This window comes from Ceratotherium simum, chromosome 13, assembly GCF_057802395.1.
Source record: "Ceratotherium simum simum isolate JZ-2026a chromosome 13, ASM5780239v1, whole genome shotgun sequence".
NCBI lineage: Eukaryota > Metazoa > Chordata > Mammalia > Perissodactyla > Rhinocerotidae > Ceratotherium > Ceratotherium simum.
The window spans coordinates 42,741,294-42,762,394 of record NC_141912.1 but is presented as its reverse complement, the minus strand read 5'-3'; the positions used below and the strand labels follow the sequence as shown (position 1 = coordinate 42,762,394).

At 50.0% G+C, this 21,101-nt stretch overlaps 3 protein-coding genes across 7 annotated transcripts in view; 2 read left to right on the top strand and 1 right to left on the bottom strand.

Moving 5' to 3' along the window:
* CCND3 (cyclin D3) overlaps positions 1–4,878 on the top strand; it is an 83,078-nt gene extending 78,200 nt beyond the window's left edge. For all 4 annotated transcript variants that reach the window (XM_087438589.1, XM_087438586.1, XM_087438588.1 and 1 more), the window contains 3 exons: positions 2,371–2,530; positions 3,074–3,210; positions 3,693–4,878. In XM_087438589.1, the coding sequence (XP_087294715.1) occupies positions 3,088–3,210; positions 3,693–3,860 (291 nt within the window). In that variant the 5' untranslated portion in view covers positions 2,371–2,530; positions 3,074–3,087 and the 3' untranslated portion in view covers positions 3,861–4,878. The remainder of the gene's footprint in view (positions 1–2,370; positions 2,531–3,073; positions 3,211–3,692) is intronic.
* Positions 4,879–6,231: 1,353 nt separating this feature from the next.
* Positions 6,232–15,895, bottom strand: BYSL (bystin like). The gene is made up of 7 exons (XM_004424156.2): positions 15,349–15,895; positions 11,296–11,458; positions 8,962–9,100; positions 8,485–8,618; positions 7,737–7,897; positions 7,464–7,566; positions 6,232–6,919 (listed from the first exon to the last, which is right to left on the bottom strand). The coding sequence occupies exons 1-7, from the start codon at positions 15,614–15,616 to the stop codon at positions 6,574–6,576; spliced, it is 1,314 nt and encodes a 437-aa protein (XP_004424213.1). The 5' UTR covers positions 15,617–15,895; the 3' UTR covers positions 6,232–6,573.
* Positions 15,896–16,035: 140 nt separating this feature from the next.
* Positions 16,036–21,101, top strand: part of MED20 (mediator complex subunit 20) — a 94,772-nt gene continuing 89,706 nt past the window's right edge. Inside the window, exons 1-2 of one of the 2 annotated variants that reach the window (XM_087438583.1) lie at positions 16,036–16,161; positions 18,772–18,926. In XM_087438583.1, the coding sequence (XP_087294709.1) occupies positions 16,148–16,161; positions 18,772–18,926 (169 nt within the window). In that variant the 5' untranslated portion in view covers positions 16,036–16,147. The remainder of the gene's footprint in view (positions 16,162–18,771; positions 18,927–21,101) is intronic. The other variant, XM_004424157.3, reaches the window with a different exon arrangement.

Genomic DNA, 21,101 nt, shown 5'->3' with positions numbered 1-21,101 from the left:
CTCTCCCTTTCCCCCTTAGCCAAAGGCCAGAGCTGAGGGACAGACAGGGAGCTGAACTGCAGCTGCTTCCGATGTGATAATGATGCCCCCTCCCCTGGCCCGCCCACTCTGACCAAGGTCTTTCATAACCCTGTGGGGAGCTGCTGTCACTCCTGTGGTTTGGGAAGTGGCTCCCTGGGCCTCTTGCTGGGAACTTGGGCTGGGCTCTTCCCGGGGCAGGAGGGCAGGAGGGCAGGAGGGCCCCGGGTTCTCTTTCCCCACTGACCCTGGAGAGGAGGTGGCAGAGCTGCCTGGATCTGGAAGAGGTTATTCAGGGCATGCAGATCATCTCCTGGGGAGGCCTGGGGGAGAGGGTGGGTGAGCTGGCACCTTCCCCCACCCTGCTCTCTGTCCGCCAAGTCTTCTGCTGACCCTGAGAGGAGTCTCTGGGCCCCATCTCCAGGGGAGGAGGGCAGCATGCAGGCTGCTGTGATTGGCTGGCCAGGAAGCCAGGGTACTGGGGCCCCCGACTGCTGCTTGTCGAGGAACAGGATTCCTCTTCCTGCCAAGTAGCTCTCCGAGATGGGAGTAGGAGGCCAGAGTTGGGAATCTGGGAGGCCCCACAGCTCTTTGTGATGAATCTGGTAGTTTTTGGCAAGTCTGAAGGTGGAGCTGGTTTCCAGGGCTGGCGACCAAGATGTTTCCAGAGGGGTTTGGGCTGGAAGGTAGAAGGGGACTTCCTTTTTGTGAAAAGACTGGGATGGTATGTGTGTCTTTGTGTGACGGGAGTTTTTCAGAACAGGCAAAATGTACTCTTACTCTTCCCCCACTCCCTCTGCCTGAGCTGGGGGTGGAGCGTGCAGATGGCTTCCTAGAAGGTCAGAGTTGGACGGGATCTCAGAGAACTCCAGTCAGTCCAAATCCTTGTGCAGCAGAGAAGATTGAGGCCCAGAGGAGGAGGGAAGGGTCCTGCCTCAGCCTTGCACTGAAGCCAGTGAGGAGAACGTGGGTCTTCTAGCTAGCCCAGGTGGCCTTAAAGGCTAGGGATGTGGGGGAAGCTGCCAGCCACTGCAGCTCATCGCCCCCAAGGGTAGGTTCTCCACCACACGAGGGCTGAGAGTCTCAGGGGTTGCCCGGACACAGGATAAGGTGGCTGCCTTCCCTCATACAGGTCCCCATGCCTCCCCACAGGAAAAGTCCACTGCAAGTTGCCTTCCACATGTTTCCTTGGAGGCTAGCTGTTTTCTGTTCACTTTTGAGTTAGGAGTCTGGCCACTGGGACAAGCAGCGGGAGGAGAATGCTAGCTTCTCTGCCCAGCTTCTGGCTGCAGGCCAGGCTGTTTTCTGTGGGGCTATGAGAGGCTTGGGGCTGCCTTGGGAGGATGACTCCTAGGCTGGGGCCAGGAGACGGACAGCTATGGCTGTGGGCCTGGAAGAGGTTGGGTGGGGTTGCCATTTCTGCCTCAGTAAGGGGTCAAACCCATGAGTTCCTTCCTGAGATAAAACAGTGAAGAAATCCTCATGTGTGCAACTCAGAAATGGGGCCAGGGCTGGGAACCCCAAAAGAGTGGAGTGAGGGGGGGCTCACAGCCTCCCTCTAGGACCTGGCAGTAGTACGTAGGCTGGGCAGGTGGGGATAGGGTTTCGTCCCTCAGGGATCATCTGGACCCAGCCTGTCTGATGTGGCTGCTACTTCTCTTCCTGAGACTCAAATGGCACTACGGTTTCCAGCCAAAGGGGTGGAGTAGGGTGCTATACCTCAGGACCCACCCCTGATGTCCCACCAAGGGGATGTGGGTTGGGTTGGGCAACCTCCTCTTTGAGGAACCTCAGGGGAGCTCAGTGGCTGTGTCACAAGGAGGCGTTGGCCTCATGCTCACTCTGGTTTCTTTAAGAGGTGTGGACTGGCCTGGGATGCAGTTAGGGGAGAGGCTAGTGGTGGTCTCCTCTTTCACAAATCCTTGGGATTATGGAGAATCTTCCTGCTTCACCCCAGAGGAGCCTCAAGTTCATGGTGATGCTGGTAGTATCTGCTGCTGTAGCCTTTTCTTCTAACCCTGGCTGGAGAAGTGCTCAGAGCCCTGCATGAAGTCAGGAGGAGGCCTGGATTATTGGCCCCCCAAAAGATAACCAAACAGGATTAAGAGAGAGAATTCATGTAAGGCATGTAGTCTGGCAACTAGTAAATGATCCATAGATGCTCAAAGCAGATGCCCCCAACTCTTCCCTGCCCTGGACTCCCCACTCTACAGTGCCAGTCCCTACATCCAGAAGCAGAACTGGGGGCTTGACCTTCAAGTTTGATGGGCTTCCTTCCCTGTGAGACTTCTCCTTTACTCCCTCCCCTCCCCTTCTTCAGCCACTGACCCCACCCTCTTCCCCCATCTCCAGGACTGGGAGGTGCTGGTCCTGGGGAAGCTCAAGTGGGACCTGGCTGCTGTGATTGCCCATGATTTCCTGGCCCTGATTCTGCACCGGCTCTCTCTGCCCCGTGACCGACAGGCCTTGGTCAAAAAGCATGCCCAGACCTTTTTGGCCCTCTGTGCTACAGGTAAGAGCCCTACACACATTTTTGCAATGTCAGGAAAATCAGAAGACTTGTTAGAGTGAGAGCTAACTTCTGGTTTATACTCAAAATTTACTTGTGAAAATTTTATCCCCTCTGAGCAGAAAAGCAGCAGCACATAATCAGAGCTGGATGGGATCTTAGAGACCCCCAGGACGTAGATAGGGACACTGAGGGCTTAGAAGTGACTTGCCCAAGGTGATGAAGTTGGGAGCAGAACCCAGGTCTCTTGACCCTAGTTTTGTTTCCACATCAGGGAGACTCGTTCACTCCCCGGTCCCTGGCCAGGATCACTTACGGACCACCCTGGACCTGACCTTTGGAAGTTTGCTGTTCACCTCCATCCTCTCCAGGAGAGGCCCTTTCTTGCCTTCCTCTCTTGTCTCTCAGACTACTCACTGCTGGGGTTTCCCATATGCCCCTGCTCTGTTCATGCTGCCTTGCACTTTCTGAGGAATAGGAGGTCCCTGCAGGCTGTTATCCTTGGAAGTCCTCCTTGCCTCACAGTTCCCTCTCCCTCTTCCCAAGATTACACCTTTGCCATGTACCCGCCATCCATGATCGCCACGGGCAGCATTGGGGCTGCAGTGCAAGGCCTGGGCGCGTGCTCCACATCAGGGGACGAGCTCACGGAGCTGCTGGCTGGGATTACAGGCACTGAAGTGGTGAGTGCTGGGCAGCTGGGCAGCAGCCTATCAGTTCTTGAAGCAGTGCTATTCCCCAAGCCTCCAGCAGAGGGAGGTATCCATCCCTGCCTGGTCCCGACTCCTGGTTTCGCAGGCCCCACCGTTGGGGCTTCTGTGGCCTTTTATCTCCTGCCTTGGTCTGGAGAAGAGCTTGTCTTGGGTGGGTTGAAGGGCACTGTCCCTGGGTGCCCTCTTCTTGCCAAATGGTGTGCAGGAGTGAGGGTGGGGGGGTTTGGTGTTAGACATGGGGCTGCTCTCACACCCTCTTGCCACATCCTCTTGCCAGTTTCTGAGAATTGAAGGCTAATTCCTGGGGCTGGGCTGTGGCCTAACCTCCCGACTTCCCTGTGTGCTGGGAGGTGTCCTTCCCCCTGCACCTGCTGCCAGATGCTATGGTGGGAGGGAAGTGGACCTTTACTTCCACCCAACAGTCCCTCCTCACTGTTCCTCTATGCTCCCAGGACTGCCTGCGGGCCTGTCAGGAGCAGATTGAAGCTGCGCTCAGGGAGAGCCTCAGGGAAGCTGCCCAGACCGCCCCCAGCCCAGCGCCCAAAGCCCCCAGGGGCTCCAGCAGCCAAGGGCCCAGCCAGACCAGCACTCCCACAGATGTCACAGCCATCCACCTGTAGCCCCGGAGAGGCCCCCTCGAGTGGCCACCGACAGCAGAGGAGGGGACACTGCCATCCCCCCTCCTGCCTGCAGAATGAACCACAGGCCACATCTGAAGCCCGAGGGGGCTCCTTCCTGTTCGCCCCTCACAAAGCCGAAGGGGTCTGGTCCTACCTATCCCTGCAGTGTGCACTAAAGTGCCTGGCCTGCCATGTTTGGGTGGCTCGTCAGGCTCCTCCTCCTCATGGTGTCTGACCAGCTCAGCTCCTTCCCTGATTCTAGCTGGGGGTGGGCCAGGCTGATCAGAGACGACGTTGAAGTAGGTAATATACTTGTACCAGCATTCCTTCTGGAGGCCCCCTTCTCTCTGGGGCTCTCATGTTCTCAACTGCCAAAATGCCCCAGTGCCTTGTGAAGGTGTTGCACCTTCTAGTTACTGCATTTGGATTGGGGTCTTTCTGAAGAAATTTCACGTTCTGATAGACGGTGTGAGGGGAAATAGTCTAGATGGCTCCTCTCAACACACTTTGGAGGCCCTGCATAATCTGTGTTCACAGCTGCTCCTAGAGGGAGGGGCCCAGGCCTCTGTCAGGGGCAAGAACCAACCAATTCCTCCTTGCTTTGCTTTCCGCTCAGCTTCTCTTGTGTGATTGAGGGGGGTCAGTACTGAAGGAAGAGGTTGTTTTAATTTATTAATTGCTTTGAGTACAACTGTAAGAGGGTGTGGTGGGGCCCGTCTCCCCCACGAGTGGTGGTGACCCTGGTGGTTGCTGCATCCCTCCGCTGCTACTGGCTAGAGGATCTTTGTGGCCGAGGAGCTGCTACAGCCTGGGGTGGGGCCGTGCCCTCCTCTCCCTTTGGCTCTCTGCCCCCTCCTCCAGGGGGGGCATGAAGCAGGGATGACCTGGAGGTGACTGAGACCCCTGTCTGGAGAGGGAGGCAAGCCCTGTTGACACAGGTCTTTCCTAAGGCCACAAGGTCCAGGCTGGTGGCCCAGGACCATCATGCTACCTTAATAAAGATTCTGGAATAAAACTGGCTTCCGCTTCTTGGACTAGGTGGTGGTGTGGGTAAAAGCCTATTTCTAGAGTGCATGAGGTAAAGAGGGCACAAATCAGTGGTCTCCAGCAGAGGTCATCAAGCCTTTCCTGTAAAGGGCCAGAGAGTAAATATGTTCAGCTTTGTGGGCCATATGGTCTCTGCCCCAGATATAGTCAGTTCTGCTTTATAAGGTGATGTATGCGTTCCTAAAAATCACTGCACCATGCAAAATTGCACAATAAAAACCACAGGGCTTATGGGAAAAATGGGGCTTGAGGCACAACACTCAAAAACGAGTGTCACATTTAAAAAAAAGAAATAAAAAGGAGAGCATAGTTTTTACACATTAAATGGTTAAGAAACACATAAATACAATAAATAAATACGGCCCTTGTGGACACAGAGGTCGGAAGGATGTGGAAGGCGAGCTAGATGTAACATCAGATATGGGTGTGGCTCCCAGCCCACAGGGTGAACTGAGGTAGTGCTACATGTTTGAGGTAGTGCAGTCTGTGTTTGGCTTGGTTCAGCTGGGTGCAGTTTTCTGCTTTCACCTAGTGTTTCTCAAGGACAAAACTGCACATAAACAAACGTGAAATTTGCTCTATGATCAAATTCTTTCCAAATATATTAATTGGGTTGGAACAAATCCACATTTTCAAAAGCAAACACAAGGGTTACAGCAGGACTGTATCCTACTCTGCTGTGGCAGGGTGGAAAGCAGCCACAGAAAACATGTAAATAGATGGTTGTGGCTGTGTCCGAACAAAATTTTATTTATGGACACTGGAATTTGAATTTCATGTAATTTTCACCTATCACAAAATACTGTTCTTTTAATTTTTTGCAAAACATTTAAAAATGTAAAAATCATTCTTAGCTCATGGGCCATAAGAAAAAGAGCATATGACCGTAATTTGCCAACCCCTGGTCTAAAGCTCTCATTAGCAAGGAAGTTAGAAAGGGAACCTGTCTGGTGGTGCCCCCACCCCGGTCTAATCCCTGGGCCCGACCTTATTCTCTGACCTTTCTTGCCTCTATCTCCACTTTCCTCTAGAGGCTTCTCCTGTAGCTCTTCCATCCACAGCTGAGATAAGACCATCTTTGGAACAACCTTCTGGTTGCTGGCATTCTCCCAAAGTAGCCTGTGTCAGGGGAAGGCAGAGGATGTGTCCCCTAGGGGCTAACAGGGTGGTCCAGCCTAGAGAAACAAACTCGGAGAATAAGGGCGGGGGGAGTCTTGTGTAAACTGGGCAAGGATCCACTCCTAGGGAGGAATAGGGAAGAGTCCCCACCTTCAGCTAAAGAGGGAAGACAAAGATCTCCACTGATCACATCAAAACACAGAAGTTCAATAAATACCTGCCTTTGTTTTTATCCACATCCCAGTGACTGGACACAACAGCCTGAGAGAAAGTACTTATTCCAAGCCTCAGCCGGGGAGTAGGAATGCTGGGGTGTGGAATCTTAAGTCAGGTCCCAGAACTGAGCAGGAATGAAGGCCTAGAATCGAAGAGGGAGCCAGCCAGACCTTCAGTCCTCCTTGTCAAGTACCGGGGAGTCAGATGCCCGTGACCTCTTGCTGCCCTGATTTGGGTCTTCAGCTGTAAAGGCTCAGTGTCACCTTTAGTCACCAACAAGGATCCTAGTGTCCTCCCAACGCCCCTTGGACCAGGACGAGTGACTGTTTCCTCACTCCATGGTGACGGGAACATCTTCCACATCTCGGGGGACTGCACTCTGAAGCTCACGCCTGATCTCGGGGGACAGCTGTGGATGGGGCTGCAGCCGGAGCAGTTCCAGGAGGGCCTCCTTCTGATCTGTGGCCAGGTCTGCCTTGTAGCGCTGGACCAGAGTCAGAAGGCACTGATGCCAGAGCACAGGCAGCTCGCGATTCTCAGTCCGGAACCCCAGGAAGTGGAAGACCAGGGCGTCCAGCACCCGGTAGGGCAGCGCATACTTCTTATCCAGCAGCAGTCGCAGGAAGATACTGTTGGCACCGCTGTATTCCATCTCGGCGATTTTCAGCATGGCCGCGCTGGTGGGAAAGGGGTGGGGTCAGTAGTGGGGAAATGCTGGGGGAAATGAGTCTACTGCTCCCTCCCTGTGCATTTTCCCTCTTCTCCTCCTCCTCTGCTGGCCCTTACACTGTGGTATTCCCAAGGGGGCCATCTCAGGCATTCTCACCTACCCAGTTTTTATCATACTCCCTCGATGCCAGTTACCATCTCTATGCTGATTCATCCTGAATCCCGACCTGTGGCTCAGCCTGCTTGTCTCAGTATCCGACTAGAATTATGTCTCAGCTTCTCAAGATCTCCACGCCTAATCTATTTCTCACGTTCCCTGTTCATTCACTCAACGATTTACTGAGCACCTACCACGTGCCAGGCACTGGGATCTTGTTCTTGTGGAATTTACCATTTAGTAGAGTAACGATACACCCACTGGCTTCAACAAGCCACAGACCCGGGGCTAGTCTTCGCTCTTTCCCCACTCTGTCCCCCACAACTCCCCAGGTCCCGGCGGTTCTACTATCTGGATATCCACTGGCAGCTGTTGTCCACTTCTACCAACTCTACCTGGAGTGCAGCACAGGGATGGAGCATTTGGTGATGATGCTACCCACGATGATGGCTTCCCGGAGGGTACAGGTGCCTGACTCGCACAGTGGGATCAGGATCCCTGGGGAGGGTCAGAGAGACAGTCACTTTGAGCCCAGAGTGAGCGAAAGGAGGCACAGCAGGAAGCCCCCCACAGCTACCCCCGAGACAGCCATCACCCAAGCCAGGCTTGCTGCTGTCCCTGCAGGAGCTCCAGCCCCTCCCTTTCTGAACTGCCTCCTGGGCTCCTACCTTTAAACCAGGCTCCAGGCTTGAACAGGGCCTTCTTGAGTGCCATGTAGAGGTGGAAGTTGAGTCGTTTGTACTCAGCGATGTCATCTCGTACCCGGGGGAGGAGGACAAGGTTGTAGAAGCGCTGGGCCATCCGTTCCTTCAGGTTAGAGGCAAAAATCCTAGTTTTGCAGGGAGCGGAAGGGGAAGAGATGCTAGGTCACCTGATAGTCAGTAGCCCTTTAAACATCACTGTAGATGGTGCATGCAAGAGATTTGAGGGGTCCATGGGAGTGAGCTGTGTGCACGCACGACCCAAGTCACATTAGAGAGGGAACAGGAGGGGCTACAAGATGTATCCAAGCAGGGTGAAGGGTGTCTGTCTTTGGCAGAGCCAGAGCTCTCCACAGCTGATGGCTACTCAGCTCTCCACCTTACTGTCCCCAGCAGGGATCCTCTCTACCCTGCTGTCACGAGGGACCTGGGTATGCTTGGGGAGCCACAGACCTCTGAGGCCGCTCGGACACACCAGGGTTATACCCCAGTAGTTATAAGCTCTCCCCTAGAAACTCATCACAGAAGACTGTCAACAGGGTCTTGGTCCCGAAACATGAAACAGGAAAAGCTGGGAAAATGATGATAGAAAGAAACACAAAAGAGAGCTCTGAGGCAAAGCTAAAATGCAATGGCAAAGGCAGGGACAGCCTGCAGGCCCCGCACTCGGCCCTCACCTGCAGACTGAGACTACCCTAACCCCCATCCATGCTACCTCGTGGCTTGGTACATGGCAGCTGCAGTCCAGGCCTCCGGCTCTGTGACGTAGAGGATTTGCTCCCAGTTGGAGAGCGCGGGGATGATCTTAAATGCCTTAGGCAGTTTCCCACTGCGGTACTTAGATAACACCTGGGGATGAGGGAGTAAAATCACCATTGTCGTTAACAGACATACTGCTTGCCACGTGCCAGTGCCGGTACTTGTCATATTAACTCACTTAATCCTCAGAACGACCCTATAAGGAGCTATCAGGATCTTCATTTCCCAGATGGGGAAACAGAGACCAGAGAATTAAGTAACTTACCCAAGGCTGCCAAATCACTCTGGAAGAGCAGGAATCTAAAACTCATTCGCTTGGACTCTTAAGTCTGATCTCTGCCACTAGGCCTTATTTGTCTGAGAGATGTGGGCACCCAAAGTCCCTGTGAGAGCCCACAGCCTACAGCATCATGGCTCTCCTCTCAGCTCTTACCTCCCGGACCCCCCTGTAGACTTCCAGGACCCGGGGGTCCAGCTGGGGCATCGGGAAGCCTGACACCTCTGACATGACCGTCTCGACTTCCGTCTGCTTCTCCGTCAGCTTCTCCATGATGATGTCAGCCAGGGTGCGCCTGAGGGTAGGGGAGGTGTAGAGGGAGGGGAGGGAAGAGGGTGGGAGTGCCGTGGTCACAGTCCAGGAAGCTCCACACTCCCCGCAGAGTGCCTGTGAGCTCCAATAAACCTGTGATCTTGCTGGGGTGTGCGGCCTCAGGCCCCCTCTGAGCCCACCCACCACAGAATCGCTGCAGAGCGCAAAGGGCTTGCAAGTCATTCAACTTAGACAAAGCTGGCAGTCATGCAGAGGTTAAGAACCTGGCCTCTGAAGTCAGTCTGCCTAGATTTGAGTCCTAGCTCTCCCACTCCCTGCATGACCCTGGGCATGCTTTGCCTCTCCATGCCTCAGTTTCTTCACCTGTAAAACAGGGATGATAACAGTACCGACCTCATAAAGTTAACGTAAGCATTAAATGAGTTAATGCACACCTGTTACTTGGAACTATTAGTACGCAGCATATGCGTAATAAGTGTTGCCTATTACAAATACATCCATCATATGCTGGCAATATGCTGAGGACTCTCCAATTACAAAATCCTGGTCTGACCTCTCTAGAGAGCCAGACACATCTCAATTATACACCAAGATTTCAAGTAGCCGGGATCATCAGGGAGAGACAATGGCATAAACTTCCCCTATTTTAATTTATAGAAATATGTCTAAGATTAATATTTTTCTCAGCTTCCTTAAGCAGAGTGTATCAACCATAATCTTATCATGATGATTCCGAATTATCATTACATTGGGCTTTGGTATAATAACGGTGTCTTCAGAGGCTGCTAAAGTATATTTAAAATGGCCCCTGTTTTCTGAGGGCCTTCTCAATGCCAGGCACTGAGTGCAGGGCTTTCCAGAGGTTACCTCAAATAGTCTGTTGCATAGCAACAGCTATGCAAGGGATTATCAGTCCCCTTATTCAGATATGGAACTGATACTCAGAGAGGTTAATAACTCACCCAAGGTCGCACAGCTCTCAAATGGGGGAACGAGTCCAACCCTGGTCTTTCAGGTCCTTTACGGTACACTATCATGTGCCCCCAAACTAAATGGCCTCTGACTGCTGAGTTCATGTGGGTCTAGCCTGCTTTCTGAAGATGCCGGCTGTCACGTCTCAAGATTGTCAGGAGTCTCTGTTTCTAGCAGCTTCACTGCTCTATTTACTGCAAGCTGGAAAACCATTCTGCCAAGCCTGTCAGAATGCTCCGTCAAAACGGAATTATATGGCGCTGAGTGAGAACGTGGGAGGCTCTCCAGTGGGGAAAGAGCACATGAGTCCAAGTACACACACTGTGATGTCTATCTCAGCTGCTGGGCATCAGTGTGGGAAAGGGGCTCATTTCTTCATTCCGTGCTCTCACATAAGCTACCACAAAACTTATCATTCAGCTTCCCTGTCTTTTCACAGTATTATTAGCAATGAGAGATGCATTAACCCATTAACCTTGGTTCTGAAGAACCAAGAACAATGTCATGTTAATATCACAGGGTCAGAATGAACTGGCTGAGGGCCCTCATCCTAGACTCCCCTCCCCTGGGCCAAAATCTGTGGGCTCAAGAGTTTGACATAGGAGCTTAAATACCTGCATGTTTAGGAGCTAGCATTTATTATAAATGGGAATAAATTAGCCGTTCTAACTGAGGGGTGATTTTCCCCCCAGGGAACATTTGGCAATGTCTGGAGACATTTTTGGTTGTCACAAATGAGGGGAAGATCACTATAGAGGGTAGAGGTCAGGGCTGCTGCTAAACACCTACAATACACAGGACAGTCTCCACAACAAACAATTCACCAGCCCAAAATGCCAACAGTGCTGAGGCTGGAAAACCCTGGAGAAATGAAGCATAGGGTATGAAAGAGATTTGGCCAAAGAAACTGGGCTTACACTAAGAAAACTGAGCATACTCAGACTAAATGCAATGGGACAGATCTCCCCAGAGACATGAAAAGGCCCTGTAGCTGTGTCCCCAGGTAATCCAGGCAATTCTAGAACAGGTGGATAGAGGGGGAGGAGGTATTTTGAGTCTGGGTCATCCTCACTCAGAAAGATCCTATGAGGATGGGCCAATTTTATCAAGGTGGTCCCCCACAACTACCAATGCTCAGCTGCTTCCCAAAGGCAGGGAATCAAAACTCTGCCATGGCAGATGATTCCCTGTGGGAAGTTGCTACCAGGACCCGCTATCCCAAATCTCAGGCCGTGCCAGCCCTACCTGGCAGGAGGGTTCTTGTTCATGAACATCTCCATGGCACGCTCGTCCTGAGGGTCCACGACCACCTCTGCATGGTGGCCTGCCCCTGTCATCGTAGCAGCCTTCTCCAGGGTGGGCCACTCCTCGTCCTCATCATCTGACCCATCCTGTGGCATTCCCGGACCTAGAAGGGGGAGGAGATTAAATGGATGAGCAAGGCAAGCAGTGGGTGAGGGATTTAGAGGTCAATTTAACTTTAATCATCACGTATGGTACAGGCCTCACAAGTGCTCGTAATAGATACAGATGTGTACGGTGAAAGAGATGATGCACACGCTATCTCCCTGTCCCCAGGGACTTACAATCTCGCTTGAGAAACAAAATGCACACATATGAACCAAAGAGATAGTGATGCCAATAAATAATAGTTAACGCTCTATACTCAGTTATGTAGCAGGAACTGTTCTAAACACTGTACATAACCCTCATAACCCCAAGAAGTAGATACTATTATTATATCCAGTTTCAGATGGGGATGCTGAAGTATAGAAAAGTTAAGTAATTTGCCTAAGGCAGGTCATCTGGGTCCAGACTGTGCATTTCTCACCTTTATTGTACACACATGGTAGGGCCTGATTTTATGCCAAAACTAGTGGTAGAGACAGAATATACCACAGGCACTTAGAAGATGATGATGCAGAGGATGGTTAGCCTCTGGATAGGCAGTACGGGAACTGGAGGAGTGTGTTCTGGATCTGGGTAACAACACGGGCAAAAGTGCTTGGTTACAAGAGTGTCTCTTAAGCAGTAGCAAGAAATAAGGCTAGATGGGTAAAGTGAAGCCAGACTGTGGAGTTCAGACTGGAAGGCTATAGCTGGCTGGGCATCTGGAAAGGGATGCGATAATCCAAGCGGGGAGATGAAATGCTACATATGAACAGGTCATTAAGAACAGAGGCAGTGGGGCCGGCCCAGTGGCCTAGCAGTTAAGTGGTCTGCTACTGGCGGCCCGGGTTCAGATCCCGGGCGCGCACTGACGCACTGCTTCTCCGGCCATGCTGAGGCCACGTCCCACATACAGCAACTAGAAGGATATGCAACTATGACATACAACTATCTACTGGGGCTTTGGGGGAAAAAAAGGAAGAGCATTGGCAACAGATGTTAGCTCAGAGCCAGTCTTCCTCAGCAAAAAGAGGAGGATTAGCACGGATGTTAGCTCAGGGCTGATCTTCCCCACAAAAAAAATAAATAAATAAATAATAGAGGCAGTGGAGCCGGCCCGGTGGCATAGCGGTTAGGTACGCACGCTCTGCTTCGGTGGCCTGGGGTTTGCAGGTTCGGATCCTGGGCGTGGACTGACGCACCGCTCATTGGGCCATGCTGTGGTGGCGTCCCATATAAAGTAGAGGAAGACGGGCATGTATGTTAGCCCAGGGCCAATCTTCCTCAGCAAAAAGAGGAGGATTGGCAACGGATGTTAGCTCAGGACTAATCTTCCTCACAAAAAGACAAAACAAAACAAAACAAAACAGAGGCAGTGTGTGATAAAACCAAAATGAGTGCGGGGAGTGGTGCCAGAGGTTTTCTCTCCACTTACTAACAACTCCCAAATCTGTACTTGTCGGTGGATCTCCCTTCCTTGCAGACTCTAACTCCAGCTGCCTCCTGTACAGCCACTCTTTTTTTTTTTTTTTTTTTTCCCTGTAACAACCTTTATTCCTCTTCCTCCATAGAATTCACAAAAGGGTCATCTTATCTTTTCAACAATTTATGTTGGCTCATTATGGGCAGTACACTTGCATCTGTACAGCCACTGTTGATGGCCCACAGGCATTTCAAACTTCACCTGTCACCAACCAAACTCATTCTCTTTCCCTCCTAGGTCTACACTACTCACTGTGTTCCACATGTGGAACATTGGCACCACCATCTACCCAATGTTAAGGCAGAACCTGGGAAGCAGGCCTGCCTCGTCCCCTGACCTCACCCCCAACACTCAATCAATTACCAAGTCCTATTCGATTCTACCTCATAGACTACCTCCCAGATCCTTCACAGCTCTGTCTAAGCATAGCAGCAGCATCTCTTGCCTGGATTAATTCAACAATCCCCTACCTGGTCTCCATATACTCCAATAGTTTCTCACTGTCTTTAGAATGGCTTTAAATCCTGAGCACAGCCTCCAAGTCTTTTGTGGATTTGGCTCCTACATACCTCACCATCATTCATTAATCCATTCATTTAGCAAACACTGAGTGCCTACTATATGTGAAGCACTGTTCTGGGTGCTGAACATATATTAGCGAACAAGAGAAACAAAACTTTTTACCCTCACAGAGCTTACATTCTAATGGGGGAGACAGATGAATAAATATGATATATATTAGGTTAAAAGAAGACACATGCTATGAAAAAAGAAAACAGGGCAGAGTAGAGACATTTGGGAGTGTGGAGACAGGGGTGGGGTGTTGCCATTTTTAATGGAGTGGCCTCTTTGAGAAGGTGAAGAACTAAGGGAGTAAGCCTACAGGCATATGAGGACAGAAGGAACAACCATGGCCCTAACTCGCCATGTTTAAGAAAGAATGAAGCCTATATGGGTGGAGTGAAGAGAACAGGGGCAGATCACACAGGTCTTTGTAGACGACTGTAATCTTCTAGCTGTTGAGCTGTGAGTGGACTATAGGGGGTATGGGATACTAAATTAGGGGGCTACTGCAATCATCCAGGCGAGACATTGCGGTGGCTTGAACAGGATGGTGTTCCAAGGTGGTGAGAAGTGGTCTGATTCCGGATATATTTTGAAGGTAGAGTCAACAGGATTCCCTAACAGATCAGATATGGACCAAGAAAGAGAGGAGCCCAGGGGTTCTGTCTTGAGCAAAAGGAAGGATATCATGCTATTGACTGAGATGAGGAAGACAGTGGGAGAAGCAGGTTTGGCGAGAAGGTCAGGATTTCCGTTTTGGACACGTTAAAATCGAGATGCTTATTAGACTTCAAATGGGAGATGCCACATAGGCAGCTGAAATATACGAGTCTGTGCTTCATGGAAGAGAGCAGGACTAGAATACAAAGTTGGGAGAAGTCACCAAATAGATGGTGTTTAAACCATGAAACTGATGACAGCACCAGAGAAGTGACGAGAAGAGGTGCAAGGACTGAACTCTGCAGCTCTTGAATGATAAAGAGGTTGGGGACAAAAGAGGAGCCAGAAAAGACTATTGAGAAGTGAAGAAGTAGTGAAACAGGAATGTATTGTCTTAGAAGCCAAGTAAAGATACTGCAGCCAGGAGGCAGGTGTTCAATTGCGTCAAATGCTGCTCTCTGGACAAATGAAAGATGAGATCTGAGAAATGGATTAAGCAACTCGGAGGGCAACACTCACCCTAATAAAAAAATACTGACCATCTTTTAATTAATCTCTCTCCTCTTTAGCCCCTACACAATATTGTTCTTTCTGCTCAGAACACTCTGCCCTGGTTTTTCAGGTCTCAGCACAAAGGTCATGCAATCTGGGAAGCCCGACCCCCAAGGTTAATGCTATTGTTATCTGAGAAACTATACTTTCTTTATCGTTGAGATTATTATTATTAGAATAGTATTAATGTAATATTATTATAATAATATATTACAATTATTATTTTAATTGTCTCTCTCTTGGGCTAGACTTTAATATCCTGAAATCAGGCACAAGTCTATCTTGTTTACTTCTTTACCCAAACCATCTAAACTAGCACAGTGCGAAGCACGTAGTAGACATCCCATAAGTAATTAGAGAACAAATGGATAAATGCTAGGAAAACTTAGTAGCGTTAGCAATCGCTTCCTGTTGGCATAACTTCGGGGGTGCCTAGAAAGGAGTGCCTAAAACTATGAGTGGGCGTGGAGGGTTTTGACCACCCTAAATTCGCTCCAGGGCTGGGTCTCCCATTCCATTACCTTTGCAAGGTGGTAATATAAACCACCCTCCTTTTATTTTTTATTGCAAGTTATTCCCGTGGCGGACATCTTTCAGCCGTCCACTCCAATTAACCGCGCTCTTCCTCGCACCCAGCCCCCGCCACTCACCCAGCCGCGTGGTGCGCTCCCGCGGCACCGAGGGCCGGTTCCCGGTCCCATGCTCGGCCTCCAGCTCCTCCTGCTGCTGCCGCGCTTGCTCCAAAATCCGTCGGGTCAGCCGGGGCCCCACATACTCTTCCTCCTCTTCTCCGGTTCCACGGCCCCGCCGCTTTTCCCGGGCCCCTGCCCGCACCGCGTCCCCAGCCAGGATCTGCTCGGCCAGGGGCGCATGTTTTTCCTGAACCCCGGCCCCGCGGGCCGCCTTGAATTTGGGCATTTTTCTCGAAAACCTTGCCGGGAAGGTTCACACGTGGGGACGGGGGAAAAAGCCCTGATTGCGCTTGCGCAGTGAACCCCGCGCCCAACAGGCGAGACGGCGATCACAGCGTTCCCTAGCGTTCGGAGGCCGGGAGTGCCATCAGCGCCGCCCCACCCCCTAAAAGAGCTCACTGGTCCTGGAGCAGGACTCCTGAATAAACTCATTGCCTTTAACGTTGGCTTCTCTAAGTGGTGGCAGGCCGAGCCACGCTTTCCTAGCTTCATGGATCTAGGCCCGGCCACATGAGAATTTCTCCTGCTGCAAGCCTGGGCCAGGATCGGACAGTGACGTCACTGGAGGCGTCACCGAGGAGGCGCCTAGACAAGCCCCTGTTCCTCGTGGGCGCGTCGACTGGGCGCTCTGTTTTTGCGTCATTTCCGGAGCACCTCCCTCCAGCGAGCCTGGCGGTAGGGGGCTTCACTTAGCGTGGGCGGCCAGAAAGCGCCGCCTTTCAGCTGTTGGATCCTGCCACCCTCCTGGCCCGACACCATGGGAGTGACTTGGTAGGAGTGCGAGGGATTTTGTGGGGCGGGGCTTGGGGTCGTGAAGGGGCCCTTGGAGCCTGGACTGTACCCGGGAGGAGGAGCGAGACCAGGGTCCGCCGTCCCTCAGGAGCTGAGCAAGATGTCCTCGGATTGTGTGGGTGAGGGGGACACCATGAGGGCCGCAGAGTCTCAGGGCCTGTTTCCTCGGAGATGCGCCCCTTCCTCTTGGAAGGCGGCCGGTAAAAGGTTTTATCCCAGGAACCCATCAATGGTTGTGTACCTCGTTCGTTTTTTCTTGGTCCATATGCCTGCCCGTGGGGCTGTGGTACTGCTGGGGGTGGAACTTTAGGGTCGGAAATAGGATGTCCGGACTAGGACCCATCTGCAGGCAGGGCTGGAGGGGTTGAGGGATAGGCAAGGAGGAGACAGTATCTTTTTTAGGTTTTCGCCTGCCCCTCCTTACAGCCGCTAAATGCAGTTAGACCAGCCTGTATCTGGTTCTAGTTTGACCATTTTAAGATCCTCTGTCTAGAGGTAAAAAAGAAGCTATTGGGAATTAGGAGATTGGGGTTCCAGGCATGTCACCTTTTCAGGATCCCTTCCTACTATGTTTAATTACATGGTTGGTCTAGTTTTTATGGACTTATTAGCTCTAACATGTTATAAGTCTGGGTGGCAGGGAAAGGTGTGGGCCTAATGCTCTTGGAGGCATTAGTTCCAAAATGCTAGATTTCAGGGCTTTTTTTTTTTTTTTTTTTTAATACCGGGAGGTGTGAACATCTTTCCAGAGAGGGCTGGAGGCCAGGATATCTGAAACTAGGGGCTGTAGGCTTCTTCTATAAGAACCTGTGGGCACTACTCCTCCTGATAGCCCCGGTTCTTGAGGTTTGTTGGTGATTGCACCTTTGTTTCCTACAGTTGTCATCGGAGCCTCCTCAGGTTCTCTAGTGTAAGGGGATATGTGAGCGATGGGAATGCAAAGTTTGAAGCACAGAGGCTTGGAACCCTGGAGGCCCCTGTTCTTTCAATAGAGAAGGCAGACAGAGGGAAGGGCTCTCTTTTGGGACCATTATCAACTTTTTCCGACTCCTAGGACTTCTGACCTCAGTAGCATCAGTTTAGGGAGTCTCTTATATTTCAGAATAAGGCACATCATTATCATTGTTTATCAGTGCTTTTTCTTTTTTTTTTTTAATTTATTTATTTCCCCCCAAAGCCCCAGTAGATAGTTGTACATCATAGTTGCACATCCTTCTAGTTGCTGTATGTGGGACGCGGCCTCAGCATGGCCGAAGAAACCGCGTGTCGGTGCGCGCCCGGGATCCGAACCCAGGCCGCCAGCAGCGGAGCGCGTGCACTTAACCGCTAAGCCACGGGGCCGGCCCTATCAGTGCTTTTTCTTATGGAGAGTAGTGACAATTATTAGCAACATCAGGACTCTACTTTTATATCTTCATTTGGTTGACTGATCCTAAAGTAATGCAGTGTCTCCCAACATTCACTCACATATGATTCTCCTTAGGATTTTTGTATAGCCAAGTACCAGCTCTACTATTATTTATTAGTGTTTTCTTTTAAATCTATTTATTTTCCTTTCAAGTATTTAACAGGCAGCTGTGTCCCTAGGGAGGCAGTCCAGTATGCTGGTTAAGAGTGTGGACATGGCGCCAGCTTGCCTAGCTTTGAATCTTTGCTACAGCACACCAAGCTGTGTGACCTTGTGTGAGTTATTCAACCCCTCTGTACTTTAGTTTCCTCATTGGTAACAAGGAGATAAATAATAGCACATCTTATAGGGCTGTTGTGAGGATTGGAAGACTTAATTCATCTAAAGGCCTTTGGACACTGCCTGGCACATAGTTTGCGCTTGGTGATTTTTACCCACCCCTCTAAAGGGGAAGCCAATTTCACTCACCATAGAAGGAAATCTTGGAAATAACATTTTTTGTTTCATTGTTTTGATTAAATTCTTGTACGTACTGTTGCCTCTCATCCCCGAAGATTATAAACTCGAGGCTTGCTTTCTTTTTGATCTTAGGGCTGTCGAATAGAACTTTCTGTGGTGATGGAAATGTTGTATATTAGCAGTGTCCAGTACCCTACCCCCCAGCCACTATTGAGCTATTGAGCCCTTAAAATGTGGTTGCAGCAGAGGAGTTGAATTTTTAATTTAATTTGTTTTATTAGTTTAAGTGTAAATAGCCACATGTGGCTTGTGTCTGCTGTACTGGACAGTGCACGTTCAAAGTGTTGTAGAGTTGGTAAAAATATACTATCCCCAAACTGATGCTTTCTCCTTGATACAGTCAGAAGTGAAAGAATCACAAAGCTCATTATACAACTCAGCGTTATCGAGTGCTCAGTCTGTGTGCCACCTAAAATCTTCTCATGCTACGCTTGGGAAGTGCTGGTGTGATAGATAGGAAGTTCACTGCACTTCTCTGCGAGTCCTGAGAGATGTCCTCAGGGACCGTGGGCCTCTATTTCCTCTGTTTTAAAATGAGGGGGTCAGGGTCAGTGGTCTCGAAGTTAATTTCTGGCCCTGATGAGCTGTGATTCTGTGAGTGAGTGGTTCAGCGAGTGCACATGTGTCATTGCATATTGATGGTTTGGTACTCTCCCTTCCAGTGTGTCCCAGATGCCTGTCGCTGAGGGCAAGAGTGTCCAGCAGACCGTGGAGCTCCTCACCAGGAAATTGGAGATGCTTGGGGCAGAGAAGCAAGGAACATTTTGTGTGGACTGTGAGACCTACCACACAGCTGCCTCTACCCTTGGCAGTCAAGGTCAGTGAGAAGGGTCTGTGTGATGGCTGGAACCTGGCTTGGAGTTGATAGATGTTCATGTTCATTGAAATCTTTCTGTTCTTCTGCTAAAGGTGGTATTCTTAAACGTGTGGCACAGGTGTTTCTTAATTCATTAATTCTTGGTCCTTCATCTCTTAGACTGGGCCTATGTTTTAGTCTTTTTGCACTTTGCATTCTTAAAGCCGTGTTTCTTGGAGGGTTGGTCACTGACTGACTAAATCATTTGAGTTACTTGTTAAAGGTGCAGATTCCTGGCCCTGCTTACCGACTGACTGGTGCTACAGGCCTCATAATCTACATTTTAACAACCTTCCCAGATGATCTTTATGCAGTCTGAAGTTTGAGAAAGTCTCCTTTTAGGCTCAGAAGTCTTCGGATATGATTCTTGTAGAGCTTTAGAGTTTTCAGAATTTTCTGCAGAAAGGCTTCCTGTTGCCCACACCTAGCCAGTGGCCTTGGCTACCTCATTAGCATAACCTTGACCAATGAATCATCTCTTGTTTTAAATGTATTGATAGGTGAGATGGGCTGTGGATGGTCATGGTGGTAGGGAGGCAAAGAGGATCTTTGAATATGACTTAGGGAACCTGAGTTCTCTTAGTCTTGGCTCTGCAGTAACTTGACCTTGGACAGTTCCATACCAGTGATTAAGAGCCTAGATCTCGGAACCAGGTAACTGAGTCCTGGCTCTGCCACATGCTAACTGCAACTTTAGCTAAGTCCCATGACCTGTGACTGTTTCTATGTCAGTCATTTGCCTCTTTTCCCATAGATCTCATCCCTGCACACTACAACTGCCAGGCCGCCTTTCAGTTACCTTGGGTCAGTGAGAGGCACTGGGGAAGATTAGAGGATGGGAGAAAGGGAGACCACAGTATTGCACTCCCTCTCCCTCTGCTTTGGGCAGTGGTTATGGCTGTGGCTCCTCCTTGCTTCTAGCTCCTGCAAGGCAGCCTTTGTTCCTGGCTCTTATAACAGCATATCTTCTCTTTTTCCTTCCAGCTTTAGGGATGGTGGTGGCTCCCTGTGTTGCTAATCTTTGGGTGGCCTCACCATTCCGTTTGTTTTTCAGTTCTTCCAACCCCTGTATTTCGCTCCCTGTATTAAATCCCCTCTAATGAAGCTATCTGGTGTGGGCTCTGTGTTTGCACCCTTCCTAATACAGTTCTCTCATCTGTAAAATGAAGGTAGTCATAGTACTTACCTCGTAGGGTTGTTGTGATAATTAAATAAGTTAATACATGCAAAGCACTTAGAGCTGAGGTTGTCATGTAATAAATATTTAATAAATGGTAGCTAACAGCTGTACTGCATTTCATTGTTGATAAAAATGCAGTGTTACCATTTATTTTGCCTTCAATAGGAAGGAAGTAAGAATCAAAAGCGATAATGGTTATGAAAGCATTTGGAAAACAAGGCATTGTATGTAGTTATAAGATGGCATACTACTTCTATGAAACTGCCTGTGTGGGCTGTTTTCCTGATCAGATCTTTACTTTCAAGGAGCTGTAGTCTAGTTGGGGAGACACCATATCAGTGGCAGGCAGTGTGGTAGAATGAAAAGAGAGATGAACTTGAGGTCAGAGGCCTGGATTGGAGTTCCGATTCTGCTGCTTACTGGCTCTGTGCCTTCAGATCAGAAGTTCTCACAGTTGACTAGCGTGAGCATCACAGAGGGCTTGTTAACACACAGATTGCTGGGCCCCACGCCCAGAGTTTGTGATTCACAGGTTTGAGGTGGGGCGGGGAATTTGCATTTCTCACAAGTTCCAGGTGCTGCTGCTGCTGCTTCTGCTGCTGGCCTGGGACCCACTAGCTTCGTTTTCCTCATCTGTAAAAGGGGAACAGTAATGCTGGTTCTACTTCCTTCACAAATATATGCAGGTGTGAAAGTACTTTGTTGTGATTAAAAAAATAGTATTGTCTATAAACAACTGGAAGTGCTTTCTTCATTAAAAACAAAACCTTAGTTGACTTTCAAAATATTTTCGAGACAGTAAGAACACCTGCAGACTCATATAGTATGGATTAAGTATGTAACTACAGCGAGTTTGCACAAGAAAGGAATGACAGATCAGCTTTGGATGTCTTTTTTTTCTGATGGTTGAAATGTTTTGAACTAGGTGTAGAAGGAGGTGAAAGGTGTGACTGGGC